The sequence below is a fragment of the Monodelphis domestica genome, chromosome 2 (assembly GCF_027887165.1).
Source record: "Monodelphis domestica isolate mMonDom1 chromosome 2, mMonDom1.pri, whole genome shotgun sequence".
Classification (NCBI taxonomy): domain Eukaryota; kingdom Metazoa; phylum Chordata; class Mammalia; order Didelphimorphia; family Didelphidae; genus Monodelphis; species Monodelphis domestica.
The window spans coordinates 401,985,509-402,000,870 of record NC_077228.1 but is presented as its reverse complement, the minus strand read 5'-3'; the positions used below and the strand labels follow the sequence as shown (position 1 = coordinate 402,000,870).

At 37.1% G+C, this 15,362-nt stretch overlaps 1 protein-coding gene across 1 annotated transcript in view; it reads right to left on the bottom strand.

The window, feature by feature from the left end:
• Positions 1–15,362, bottom strand: part of LAMA2 (laminin subunit alpha 2) — a 923,420-nt gene that overhangs the window by 437,166 nt on the left and 470,892 nt on the right. The window contains exon 12 of the mRNA XM_056818751.1: positions 2,049–2,222. Coding sequence (XP_056674729.1) covers positions 2,049–2,222 — 174 coding nt within the window. The remainder of the gene's footprint in view (positions 1–2,048; positions 2,223–15,362) is intronic.

Sequence of the window (15,362 nt, the reverse complement as noted above, 5' to 3'; positions counted from 1 at the left end):
ATTCAGATTAACAATTACCTGGTAAGATATGAATGGATGTAGTAATGAAAAAGTATTTAAGTCTCCCCATGTATTAAACAGTATGGTAATCATTTAAAATATAAACACAAATAAGAAGACAGTCTTCATCCTCAAGAAGATTACATTTTAATAGAGGGACATGAGACACATAGTAGAATAGTGACCACAGAGGGAGTATTTTGGTTTGGAAAGTTACGGAGACAGTGAATGGGATAATAAGGGAGTAAATTGTCATATTTTTTAGGAGCAGTGGCAGTAATGATTTGAGTATGATTCCAGAAATGAAGAAGGCAGGGTAGATGCACAGTTGGAGTTAACCTAGATATATTGGTTATGTAAGGCAGTTACCATTTAGCACAAACCAAAGGCAGGGAATCTATATTTGGAAGGGTTATCTTCCAGGTTTAGTCCTTATTAAGTTTTATAAAGCAAGCAACTGTTTTGCAATCTTTAAAATAGATGGGCCAAATGGTTTTTTCCAAGGCATTCTTGGAAAAACAAATGAATGAAAATACATACACACACAAATACACACACACACATCACAAAATAGCATTAGTTTCTGAGCCCATTACATTAATTTATCTATGTTTTTATATATGTGGGAGTGTATGTGTGTTTTGTTCTATTTTTGGCCAAACTCTTAGCCATGAGTTGTTTTCCCAAGTCAAAAATTACAACAGACAAATAGTTCACCAGATGAGACCTCTAATTAATATTTGTATAAAGTAGAACAAGTAGGGTTTTTTTTTTTCATTTTCTTAGGAAAACTGAAATAATTAATTAAATATCTAATGAGTACTCCACATCACTGTAAATCTTATATTCTTCAAAATCAGTTAAAGGCACTTAGTTTTTTTCCCCCAATATTCATTCAGGAGGAAAAAAAGGAGAGCAACACTGAGCTTGCAGCAATGGGAAGGAGACATTCATAAATGAATGGGCATGACGGCGTGTCCCCTCATTGTTTAAAACTCAACAGGGAGGCTAATGGTCTGGACATGTAATAAAGTGCAGATTTTAATCCAAGACCCAAAGTTGCTCAGGGTTCACACTTATATATAGAGTTTTAGTCAAAGAGCTAATTTGGCACTAATAGGAGACTTCTCCATCTTCTGTGGGACAAGGCACTGGAAGGTAGTCAAGAAGAGTGAAATCAGAATATTTTCTGAATTATCTAATAAACAATGAAATCAGGTACCAAAGAAACTTAACTCTAACTCTGTTACAGCAAGCAAGTGACTGGGGAACCCAGGGTAAAGGTAATGCCTGGTTTCTAGGTCACTTTAACCTTAGTATACGTGCATCCTGAGAAGTTGGGGATGTATTAGTCAAACTGTATTCCACAGATTCACAATTCCCAGTGATTATCATCACTTATTTTAGGGAGCCATTCATTCATTAAATCATTCATTCATTCAAATATATTTTCTGATTGCCAATATCATGTAGGTCATAGTCATTGTAAGGTCAAGTTACATCCTACTTGTACTTCATTATTAGTTCCCTAGATAAATACCATTGTATTTCTAAATCAATATTATTCAACAAATCATAATTTCAGCCTTTGATGAATCTGTGGGTACTCTCTCCTTTGATGGCAGGAACCTTTAATCCTGTGGAATTCTTGACCTTGCCCTTGCATAAATTCTCCTTAAGTAATCTGCCTCATACATTAGTAGCCTTCTTCTTGGTCTTTAATTTCATGAATATTTGACGTAATCTACTAACCTTCATTCTTTCTCCATGACAGGATCATTTCCTTTTCCAACCAGATAAATCATGGATACCATAACTAATAATCAAATACACAATAATGTCTATATTTTTGAATAAGAACACACATAATACACATTTATTAATAATTAATTTAGATAGTATTTAACATATATTATAAATTGAAGACCTTCATATAAGAAATCTATATATTTCATTATATGAGGAATTTATATGTATATATATGTATATATATATTATAAGAAAAAGAAGTTCATTAATCAAATATATTCAAACAAAAAAGAACTTACTTTATTGCCTAAATATGGTCCAGGTGCACTCCAGTAATAGATTTGTGGTAGTTTTCTTTTTGCATCTTTGCTATTGATGCTGAGTTGCTGGGACTGATCTGAGTTATCATGATGTGGTGCAACTCTCAAGAGACCAGATACATCAGTAACATACCAGCCATTCATGTCATTTATCTTAAAAAGAATGCAGAAATAACATTAAATTAGATGATGTAGTCAATAGAGCATTTGGTTTGGGGAAAGAAAGACCCAACTTCAAATCCTTCCTCAGACACTTACTATTTGTATGACCCTAGGCCCAACATTTATTCTACCTCAACCTCATTCTCCTCTTCAACAAAATGAGAGCAGTGGAAATGATGACCCATAAGGTCTCTTTTCTCTCTCTTTTTTAAACCCTTACCATCTGTCTTAGAATGAATACTATGTATTAGTTCCAAGGCAGAAGAGCAGTAAGGGCTAGGGAATGAGGGTTGAGTGAATTGCTCAAGGTTACACAGCTAAGAAGTGTCTGAGTTCAGATTTGAACACATGATCTCCCATCTCTAGGCCTGGTTATCAATCCACTGAACCCCCCATCTGCCCCCTTCTTCTTTCTCTTAAAGCTATGATTCTTTGAGCCTTGATCTAGAGATGGATATCCACCAAATTTTCACTCTATACTTTTTTTGGAATAAAATTTTGAGAAACCATAAAAATACATTTTGGAAAATAAGAAAGTTAACAAAATAGTAGTTTACTTATTTGAGAATTTGAGAATCAACTTCAGAGTAAAGTCCCAACCAGATGCAACATTTATAGGAATCTAAATACTTAGTCTTCTTTGGTACTGAAGTTTTAGGTTATTCTTTTCTCACTTTCTTCATAAGGATAGGGAAGTCAGAGCTCCCAGACAATGTTCTGTTATTGGGTCTTTCTTTCCTTATGATCCAAATCAGATTAGCTACAACCCAGTATACTAAAGTGCATTGGGAAGGGACGGAAGATGAGGAACGTACATTCACATTAACCCAAGTAGAAACACGCATTTATGCAGAGGTTGTAACATTGCATCAACTTAATTCAAAGTCATAAATATTATCTTAACAAGACTAGGCTTTCTGCCTTTCATTTGAAGGCCTGACAGCAGATAACACTTGCTAAGCATGCAGCTGACTAGAAACACCTATGGGAAAAACTCCATGTCATGGGAAATACCCTAGGTGGTGTTCTTATGTTCAGCTTCACTCTTGCCTAAATACCTCCTTGTCTTTTCTGAATTTACTTGGGTTCATTCTCCATGGTTGTACTTGCCATTCCCTCTTCCACCACTCCAATAATTGGTCTTTATTCTGCTTCTATCATGCCCAATAGAGCTTCATCTGTGTCTTTGTTCACAAGTGAACTCTCAATCATCTATGTCCAACTTTCACTTAAGAATCTTTTAGGATTGGATCAGAGATTAAGCAAAATGCTCACTACTGTCACAAAAATCCATCCATTCCTGGTCTCCAAACCTGATGCATTTCCAACGTATATATTGCAAATATTTTTAGACTCATTCACTGTCTGACAGTAAAACCTGATAAATCTATTTCTTCTTGGGTAAATGATAAGGCTATGTGCATAGCTTAGTCTTAAAAGCTTTAAATTCGGAGTCCCACTTATTAAAGGATATTAAAGGATAACCCAAGGTTACAGTTTAACAGTCTTATCAAAGTTAAATAACTGGAATCTAAATCAAATATTCTCCCTTTCTTCAGATGCAAACACATACAGCTACTTTAAGTAAGGATGTAGGTGTAACAGAGTTGTAGAGGAATGAGGGGGAGATAAGTGAAAGCAATTAAAAATTTGGGATTTCTTTCTCTTTTATTATTCAAGTTTACATTTCAGGCCCTTTGGTTCCAGGAAAGAAAGCTGCTGTGATTATCATGGTCATGTCTTATGATACTGGATTGTTAGCACAGGAGAAGTACTGCAGAAAGACAACTGAGAGGAGGAGTGAGAAACAGCTGGCTGACTGTGGTAGAGTGAGTGGTGATTACAGTATCTTGGAAAAAGTGGTGTCAATACTATAAATGGTATGAATCATTTTTGAGTGAATTATGGCCTCTGAAACACATCAGTCAGTATTTATGAACTTGGTGAAATAAAGCATAAACAATCATTTCATTTGATAATGAAGTGTTAAGGATATAAACTCACAGAAAAAGTGATTGTGATGGATTTTTTTGTTGATAGGGAGGTTAGAGCATCAAAAAAAATGAAACACAATCAGTAATCAAAGGCAGCTTCTTCTCAGAAAAAAAACAATAAATATAATTATCTAAGAAACAAAGTAATTTGTTTAAATGTAAACTTTCAAGTGGAAAAGTTTCCCACCAGGCACAAATATCAAGGCTTCTATGAATTAGAAACTACTTGGAAGGTGAAGAGAAAGAAGTAAGTAACCAATTGACCATACAGGAAGACCTGACTGCTTTTATTATCTCTATAAGTATATTACTTTTAATATGAAAGCAATAACATGAAATAACTTTGGTGTAGAATACAAAAAGCTAACCTCAGAATTATGGAGATGTGCAAGTCCTGCCTCTGAGGTGTACTGATTGTATGCATTTCTTTGGATAAATCATTAATACCCCAAGAAACTATCTAATCCTATTAATTGCTTGTCTTCATTCTTACTAAGAAATCTCCATATCAATAAAATAATAGGTTCAATTTATTTTTAATTTTTTGAACTCTTACCTTCTGTCTTAGAATCAATACTGTGTACTGGTTCCAAGGCAGAATAGTGATAAGTTTAGGCAATGGGGATCAAGTGACTTGCGCAGGCCAGGGTTACATAGCTAGGAACTCTTTGAGGCTAGATTCAAACCCAGGACCTCCCGTTTCTGGGCCTGGCTTTCAATTTACTAAGCCCCCAATGTGTTTAATTAAAAAAAAAAACACTATATATTTCCAAACCCAGAATAGAAGTGAAGTTGAATTCTGCCTCAAATAATTACATGTGACCATGGGCATGTCATAAAGTCAGAATTTTGATCTAGAAAGGTCGTTACAGTTTATCTCATTTAATTCCCTCATTCTACATTATAAAATTACATTATAAAAAATGGAAGCTAATAGAAACAGAGTTACTAAGGTTACACAAATATATAGGGGCAAAACTGAGGTTTGATCCCACATCTAGGTTGCCATTTTGCAACAATAACAACCACAAACAATAATAACTAGTGATTATACTTTATACTTTGCAAAGTGTTTTTACAAATAGTGCTTGAGAGGTTTAGTGACTGGCCCTGAGCCATAGAATTACAAAATGGCTGAACTGAGATTTCAACTCCCCTCCTCCTCATTCCAGGTTGTAATGGGGAGAGGATAGAGATAGGATAATCTTTAAGAGAAGTGGAAGGCTGTCTTTAAGGCACTTTATATTAGGAAATCAAGGGAAAGGATTTTAGCAGGCAGTAGGAAGAAGAGGAACAGTTTAGAAGTGACATCTGCTAAAGTAGTGACTTCTTTTAGGAGGTTGGACTCTTCCTGTCCAGTAGGGTGGAAGAAAGGTGGGCTTGTCAGAGCTCATCTACCTCCATATGCACATGGAGAAGGAGAAACCACTAAATCATCTTTGGAGGGGCTCTATTTGACTGGGAAACATCTAGAAAATGATCTGACCATACCTCCTGTGCTTTCCAGAAGGTTTTTATCTAAAAATCCTGTCAGATCTGCTTTGAAGTTTTACCTCAGAGGTCAGACCCCCCAGGGTGAACTCAGCCATTTGAGATCAATCAAACAGTTTTCAGAGACAGTTTTTGAAATAAAACTAATAAACTATGGAGGGTTATATATAGGTGTCTTAGTCAGCTTTAGGGGATCACCTAGATAGAAATAGGGAGCTGGTAAGTTAGGTGGAAGACCAAAAGGTTCCCTCTTGTGAGGAACTTAGAGCATTGTGGAGGACTAGCTAGAATCCTTAGAGTTAGGGAGCCCTTGTTCTGATCCTCAGTTTGTATCCCCTCTTATAATAAAAGATATATATATATATATATATATAATATATATCCTGTCAGATAAGCTTTGAAGTTTTACTTCAGAATATATATATATACATCAATTGTCTCCAAGGTGTTTGTGCAACTGGCCGAGTGAGAGAAAGTGATTCTTTTCACTCTCACTAACCAGAGGTTAGAATACTGGGCATTGTGAATTTTAGATTTACTCCATCCTGCTTAGTCTTTAGAATTTTAGCAACTAGGAATATATACACCCCACTTAAGATTGAGTGTGGGGGAGGATGGTCTATGACCTGCATGTGCTAGCAAGTAAAAAATAAGAAACAACTGATTGACCCCCTGGGCTGTCCAAAGCCATGTTTAAGCCACCATTGGTACATGTAAGACACAGGAAGTGATGTAAAGGACTGCCTTTATATTTCCTGTCACTTCCTGTGAGAGCAACTTTGGCAGTGGAATTTGACTTGGAGGATCTCCAGCGTGAGACCTCAGACTGTTTCCCTGAGATAATCACATGGTGAACGTTAAGGCTGACTCACCTTTTCCTTGACCCTTCTGAGACCAGCCTCTGAGGAGGCCCCTCATCTTGGAGGAGGCCTCCTGGTTGGTTGGAAGCCAAGCTAGATTTATTCTTCTGGGAAGACACCTTGCCTGAGGCCTCTGAACTCCCCCTGGCTCAGACCAAGTCAGAGCAGATCTTCTTCCCCTTTCCCTCTCTCTCCCTCATTCTTAATTGCTTCTTTCTATTGTAAATAAACCATCATAAAATTCCATTCTGACTTGAGTATTTCATTGGGATTTAGAATTTAAATTCCTGGTGACCAATTAAAAATATATATTCAGTCTCAACCCTAAAATTTGCCCTTAACAATATTCGAGGGAATCCCTAAGTGGAAAGAACTCTATCCACTCTGGGTCTGGGTCTCCCCCTTTATATCTTATTTTTAAGGCCCAGCACTTTATCTACTGTACCACCTAATTATCTCTTTGATTCTCAATTTCCTTATATATAAAATGGGAATGAAAATATTTTTAGAAGTCAGTTTTATTAGCACTCATTAAATATTCACTATGTACTACATCCAAGGCATGTTAATACAAACCTGAAATAATTTCTAACTTCAAAGATCTTATGGACTTCCGGTTAAGATGGGGACTTCCGGTTAAGATGGCGGCTTAGAGAAAGCTGAAGTTCAGATCTCCGGAAAACCCTTCCCGACCGATCTCAAACTAGAAGCTCCTAAGGCGCCGAAATTCAAAACGATCAACAGCACAGACCCTGGGAACCCTCCTCCTGGACCTGGACCCGGTTCAAAAGGTACGGCTCCCCTTAAAAGCCAGAACCCGAGATCCCTCGGACCTCAGGGGTAGGAGCGCAGAGTCCAAGGCTCCCGGAAGCGGCAGCCGCGCCGGGCTCAGAGAGCAGGGTCTGAGGAACAACAACCCTCAGGGTCTTCTACCCAAGTCCCAGTCCGGGTGAAAGTTACTGCCTGGGGCTTCCGCTGCAGAGAGCCGGTTGGTCCGGGTCAAAGTTACTGCCTGGGGCCTCCGCTGCAGAGAGCTGGTCAAAACAACAGCAACCCTCAGGGCGGGCAAGACAGCCTCACGGGCTGGATCCTGCTATCCAAGTCTCAGTGAAAGTCTGTGCTCTCGGAGCTTGGGGAAGCGGCAGCCCATCCCCCCGCAGGCCGATGAAACAGCCTCACGGCCAGGGATTCTGAAGGCAACTTCCGGAAATCGAGCCAGGGGGAGAGTGTGGCTTCGTGGTCCGACCCTTCCATTCCAGTTCCAGTGAGGCATATTCAGTTTAACCCAGGGAACGCTCATAGAACCAACATCTGCCCAGGACTAAAGCCTCTGATCACCAGACAAAGACAAGAAAAGCCAATCCTCCACGTTCAGAGATGACAAACTCTACAGAAGCACAGAAGCCCCAAAATACCAAGAAAAATAAGAAGAAAGGGGCGACTCTGGACACATTCTATGGAGCCAAAATACAAAATACAGAGCAGATAGAAGAAGATATACAAGAAAATTCTCCAAAATCTTCCAAAGGAAATAGAAACTCTCCACAAACACATGAAGAATTTGAATCAGAAAGGACCAAAAAGATGGAAGCCCTCTGGGAGGAAAAGTGGGAAATGATGCAAAAGAAATTCACGCATCTACAAAACCAGTTTGACCAAACTGTAAAAGAAAACCAGGCTTTAAAGCAAGAACTAATAAAGCAAAGCCAAAACACCAAGAAATTAGAAGAGAACATAAAATATCTCACCGACAAGGTGATAGATCTGGAAAACAGGGGGAGAAGAGAAAATTTAAGAATAATTGGACTCCCAGAAAAGCCAGAAATAAACACCAAACTGGACATGGTGATACAAGATATAATCAAAGAAAATTGCCCAGAGATTCTAGAACAAGGGGGCAATACAGCCACTGACAGAGCTCACAGAACACCTTCTACACTAAACCCCCAAAAGACAACTCCCAGGAATGTAATTGCCAAATTCCAAAGCTATCAAACAAAAGAAAAAATCCTACAGGAAGCCAGAAAAAGACAATTTAGATATAAAGGAATGCCAATCAGGGTCACACAAGACCTTGCAAGTTCTACTCTGAATGATCGTAAGGCATGGAACATGATCTTCAGAAAGGCAAGAGAGCTGGGTCTCCAACCAAGAATCAGCTACCCAGCAAAACTGACTATATACTTCCAAGGGAAAGTATGGGCATTCAACAAAATAGAAGACTTCCAACTTTTTGCAAAGAAAAGACCAGAGCTCTGTGGAAAGTTTGATACCGAAAATCAAAGAGCAAGGAATACCTGAAAAGGTAAATATTAAGGAAAGGGGAAAAATGTTATCTTCTTTTACTCAAACTCTCTTCTATAAGGACTACATTTATATCAACCTATGTATACTAATATGTGGGGAAAATGTAATGTATAAATAGGGGGTAAAGAAAGACCAAATAGAATAATGGTTCTCACACAAAGATTCACAGGGGAAGGGGAGGGGAAGAAAACTCCTATAAGAAGGAGAGGAAGAGGGGGGGGGGTTTACTTAAACCTCAATCTCAGGGAAATCAACTCTGAGAGGGAAAAACATCCAGATCCATTGGGATCTTGAATTCTATCTTACCCAACAAGGGTAAGGAGAAGGGAAAACCAAGGGGGGGAGGGGGAGAGGGAGAACAAAAAGGGAGGGAAACAGGGGGGGAGGGGGGGGAAGAAAAAGGGAGGGACTAAAAAGGGAAACATCAAGGGAGGGGACAAGGGGCACTGATTCAAAGTAAATCACTGGACTAAAAGGTAGAGCCGAAGAAGAAAAGGTTAGAATTAGGGAAGGCAATCAAAATGCCAGGGAGTCCACAAATGACAATCATAACTTTGAACGTGAATGGGATGAACTCACCCATAAAACGTAGACGAATAGCTGAATGGATTAGAATCCAAAACCCTACCATATGTTGTCTTCAAGAAACACACATGAGGCGGGTTGACACCCACAAGGTCAGAATTAAAGGATGGAGTAAGACCTTCTGGGCCTCAACTGATAGAAAGAAGGCAGGAGTGGTAATCATGATATCTGATAAAGCCAATGCAAAAATAGACCTGATCAAAAGGGATAGGGAAGGTAATTATATTTTGTTAAAAGGGACTCTAGACAATGAGGAAATATCATTAATCAACATGTATGCACCAAATAATATAGCACCCAAATTTCTAATGGAGAAACTAGGAGAATTGAAGGAAGAAATAGACAATAAAACCATACTAGTGGGAGACTTAAACCAACCATTATCAAATTTAGATAAATCAAATCAAAAAATAAATAAGAAAGAGGTAAAAGAAGTGAATGAAATCTTAGAAAAATTAGAATTAATAGACATATGGAGAAAAATAAATAGGGATAAAAAGGAATACACCTTCTTCTCAGCACCACATGGCACATTCACAAAAATTGACCATACATTAGGTCACAGAAACATAGCACACAAATGCAAAAAAGCAGAAATAATGAATGCAGCCTTCTCAGATCACAAGGCAATAAAAACAATGATTAGTAATGGTACATGGAAAACCAAATCTAAAACCAATTGGAAATTAAACAATATGATACTCCAAAACCGTTTAGCTAAAGAAGAAATCATAGAAACAATTAACAATTTCATCAAGGAAAATGACAATGGCGAAACATCCTTTCAAACCTTTTGGGATGCAGCCAAAGCGGTAATCAGAGGCAAATTCATATCCCTGAAAGCTCATATTAACAAACAAGGGAGAGCAGAGATCAATCAATTGGAAATGCAATTGAAAAAACTCGAAAGAGATCAAATTAAAAACCCCCAGCAGAAAACCAAATTTGAAATCCTAAAAATTAAGGGAGAAATTAATAAAATCGAAAGTGATAGAACTATTGATTTAATAAATAAGACAAGAAGCTGGTACTTTGAAAAAACAAACAAAATAGACAAAGTACTGGTCAATCTAATTAAAAAAAGGAAGGAAGAAAAGCAAATTCACAGCATTAAAGATGAAAAGGGGGACAGCACCTCCAATGAGGAGGAAATTAAGGCAATCATTAGAAATTACTTTGCCCAATTATATGGCAATAAATACACCAATTTAGGAGAAATGGATGAATATATACAAAAATACAAACTGCCTAGACTAACAGAAGAGGAAATAGAATTCTTAAATAATCCCATATCAGAAATTGAAATCCATCAAGCCATCAAAGAACTTCCTAAGAAAAAATCCCCAGGGCCTGATGGATTCACCTGTGAATTCTATCAAACATTCAGAGAACAGTTAACCCCAATACTATACAAACTATTTGACATAATAAGCAAAGAGGGAGTTCTACCAAACTCCTTTTACGACACAAACATGGTACTGATTCCAAAACCAGGCAGGTCAAAAACAGAGAAAGAAAACTATAGACCAATCTCCCTAATGAATATAGATGCAAAAATTTTAAATAGGATACTAGCAAAAAGACTCCAGCAAGTGATCAGAAGGATCATTCACCATGATCAAGTAGGATTCATACCAGGGATGCAGGGCTGGTTCAACATTAGGAAAACCATCCACATAATTAACCACATCAACAAGCAAACTAGCAAGAACCACATGATTATCTCAATAGATGCAGAAAAAGCCTTTGATAAAATACAACACCCATTCCTATTAAAAACACTAAAAAGCATAGGAATAGAAGGGTCATTCCTAAAAATAATAAACAGTATATATCTAAAACCAACAGCTAATATCATCTGCAATGGGGATAAACTAGATGCATTCCCAATAAGATCAGGAGTGAAACAAGGATGCCCATTATCACCTCTACTATTTGACATTGTACTAGAAACACTAGCAGTAGCAATTAGAGAAGATAAAGAAATTGAAGGCATCAGAATAGGCAAGGAGGAGACCAAGTTATCACTCTTTGCGGATGACATGATGGTCTACTTAAAGAATCCTAGAGATTCAACCAAAAAGCTAATTGAAATAATCAACAACTTTAGCAAAGTTGCAGGATACAAAATAAACCCACATAAATCATCAGCTTTTCTATATATCTCCAACACAGCTCAGCAGCAAGAACTAGAAAGAGAAATCCCATTCAAAATCACCTTAGACAAAATAAAATACCTAGGAATCTATCTCCCAAGACAAACACAGGAACTATATGAACACAACTACAAAACACTCGCCACACAACTAAAACTAGACTTGAACAATTGGAAAAACATTAACTGCTCATGGATAGGACGAGCCAATATAATAAAAATGACCATCCTACCCAAACTTATTTATCTATTTAGTGCCATACCCATTGAACTACCAAAATACTTCTTCACTGATTTAGAAAAAACCATAACAAAGTTCATTTGGAAGAACAAAAGATCAAGGATATCCAGGGAAATAATGAAAAAAAACACATATGATGGGGGCCTTGCAGTCCCAGACCTCAAACTATATTACAAAGCAGCAGTCATCAAAACAATTTGGTACTGGCTAAGAAACAGAAAGGAAGATCAGTGGAATAGACTGGGGGAAAACGACCTCAGCAAGACAGTATATGATAAACCCAAAGATCCCAGCTTTTGGGACAAAAATCCACTATTCGATAAAAACTGCTGGGAAAATTGGAAGACAGTGTGGGAGAGACTAGGAATAGATCAATACCTCACACCCTACACCAAGATAAATTCAAAATGGGTGAGTGACTTAAACATAAAGAAGGAAACCATAAGTAAATTGGGTAAACACAGAATAGTATACATGTCAGACCTTTGGGAGGGGAAAGGCTTTAAAACCAAGCAAGATATAGAAAGAATCACAAAATGTAAAATAAATAATTTTGACTACATCAAACTAAAAAGCTTTTGTACAAACAAAACCAATATAACTAAAATCAGAAGGGAAACAACAAATTGGGAAAAAATCTTCATAGAAACCTCTGACAAAGGTTTAATTACTCATATTTATAATGAGCTAAATCAATTGTACAAAAAATCAAGCCATTCTCCAATTGATAAATGGGCAAGGGAAATGGATAGGCAGTTCTCAGATAAAGAAATCAAAACTATTAACAAGCACATGAAGAAGTGTTCTACATCTCTTATAATCAGAGAGATGCAAATCAAAACAACTCTGAGGTATCACCTCACACCTAGCAGATTGGCTAACATAACAGCAAAGGAAAGTAATGAATGCTGGAGGGGATGTGGCAAAATAGGGACATTAATTCATTGCTGGTGGAGCTGTGAACTGATCCAACCATTCTGGAGGGCAATTTGGAACTATGCCCAAAGGGTGCTAAAAGAATATCTACCCTTTGATCCAGCCATAGCACTGCTGGGTCTGTACCCCAAAGAGATAATGGACACAAAGACTTGTACAAAAATATTCATAGCTGCGCTCTTTGTGGTGGCCCAAAACTGGAAAACGAGGGGATGCCAATCAATTGGGGAATGGCTGAACAAACTGTGGTATATGTTGGTGATGGAATACTATTGTGCTCAAAGGAATAATAAAGTGGAGAAGTTCCATGGAGACTGGAACAACCTCCAGGAAGTGATGCAGAGCGAGAGGAGCAGAACCAGGAGAACATTGTACACAGAGACTAATACACTGTGGTATAATCGAACGTAATGGACTTCTCCATTAGGGGCGGTGTAATGTCCCTGAACAACTTTCAGGGATCCAGGAGAAAAAAAACACCATTCATAAGCAAAGGATAAACTATGGGAGTGGAAACACCGAGAAAAAGCAACTGCCTGAATACAGAGGTTGAGGGGACATGACAGAGGACAGACTTTAAATGAACACTCTAATGCAAATACTATCAACAAAGCAATGAGTTCAAATCAAGAAAACATCTAATGCCCAGTGGACTTACGCGTCGGCTATGGGGGGTGGGGGGGAGGAAAAGAAAATGATCTATGTCTTTAACAAATAATGCTTGGAAATGATCAAATAAAATATATTTAAAAAAAAAGATCTTATATTTTATTACTAAAACTTCTTATTTCACAAGATATTATTTTAGTAAAAAATATTTTTTGAAAACCTCACAGTGCTATGAGATAATATTTGTAAAGTGCTTAGCATGGTATCTGGAATGTGGGAGATTCTATGGAAATTATAGATATTACTATTATTATTATTAATGCTTTTGTATATTTCTTCTCTATGGATTATATCTCTTTATATCATGAAACACAATGACCTTAAAATAATTAAAATTTCAACTTACCATAAAGGCAATGAAAAGATGAAAAGTGATATAAATAGGCCATAAATATAACATAGTAGTATTCCATATGCTTATTATTAAAAGTATAATATAGTTCCATTTTTATAATAAATATTACAATCATAAAACAATAGCTTATTAATAGTAACCATTCCTACTAATGGTTAGCATTGAGAAATACAGTAAATACATTATCAAAGACACATCTATCTAGAAAAGGAGGTGAGCTAGCAAGGATGACAGACAATAGATAGACAGTCTGAATGCTTCAGTAGTGCCCTAAATATATTAAAGGAATGAGAAGAAGGCCTCCAGTGCAATGGGTGGAACAACTCTACAAGATTTTTTGAAAGACTTTGATAAGAAATTGACAGGATGAGAGAAACTGGAAAAATGTGATTGTTGAAGTACAATGAGTGTCCATATTGTTGGCGACAGTATTCTATAAGAGTAGAACAGGAGTGGTACCAGAGGGGATTATTATTCTGACTACTACTGCTATGATGACTATTACCATTTGTTTTCCTGGTAGCACTTTTGGAGGTATGCAAACATTTTACATCCATTCTCTCATTTTATCCTTACAACAATTGTGTTAAATAAATGTTATCATCTCCATTTTTACAAATGAAGAAACTGAGGGTCAGAGAAAATAAGTGACTTTTCCAGGATCCTATGTTCATTAAGCATTCAAAGAACTGAGGACTTCTTGAGTCCAGCTTTCCACTTACTCACTATCCTGGATTTCTTCTACTATAGCCTACTTGGTGGATACATAAAATAATATTTCTATCAAAGAATAGAATTTTAAATTATCACTAATGTAAAGATTAGAAAATAAGGTACAAAAACATAGTTGCTCTTTAAAACTGGCAACTAAATTGTTCTCTTCCCATTGTTGATTATGTGTCAGAAAATTAAGAAATATTACCACTTCTCTTCTGTAATTTTAGAGAAGTCAGTTATGTGGCTACTGGCAGGGAAATAACACAAAGTTATTAGTTCTGCCAATGGCCTTTTAATTTTGCTTTTGAGGTGATCTGAATGAACGACGTTTGGCATGATGAGAATGAAAAAAGGATTAAAAGAGATTTTTTCAATCTAATTGAAATAGGCAACTGAACTCAGAGTAACTCTTCAGATGTAATCAAAGAAGCTTAAAAGACATATGTAGCCTACATTTGATGACTCCTGCCTTCTGGTCAGCTGATTATTGTTTTCAGGTTTAAATCAGAGAAGAATTATGGTAGCTCCTGAATCAGTGTCATTGCAGAAAAAAAAAAAAAACATCATTCATGAGAAAGTTTCATAATAACAGCCACTTAATAGAAGACCAGTAGGTGGCAGCTGAAGACCCACAGGTAACAACAGCTTAGCTGTAGGGGACCAACATTTGACAGAGATGCAGAGAAATCATCAATTCTGTAGCCTACAGTCGAAAGACATTACTTGACGAGCCTGAAAGGTCAGCAAGTCTATGGGGGAAATTGCCAGTAGCAGCAAAAGAGGCAAGTTCTCCAGTTTGCTGTCCTAAGGACATTGAGTAT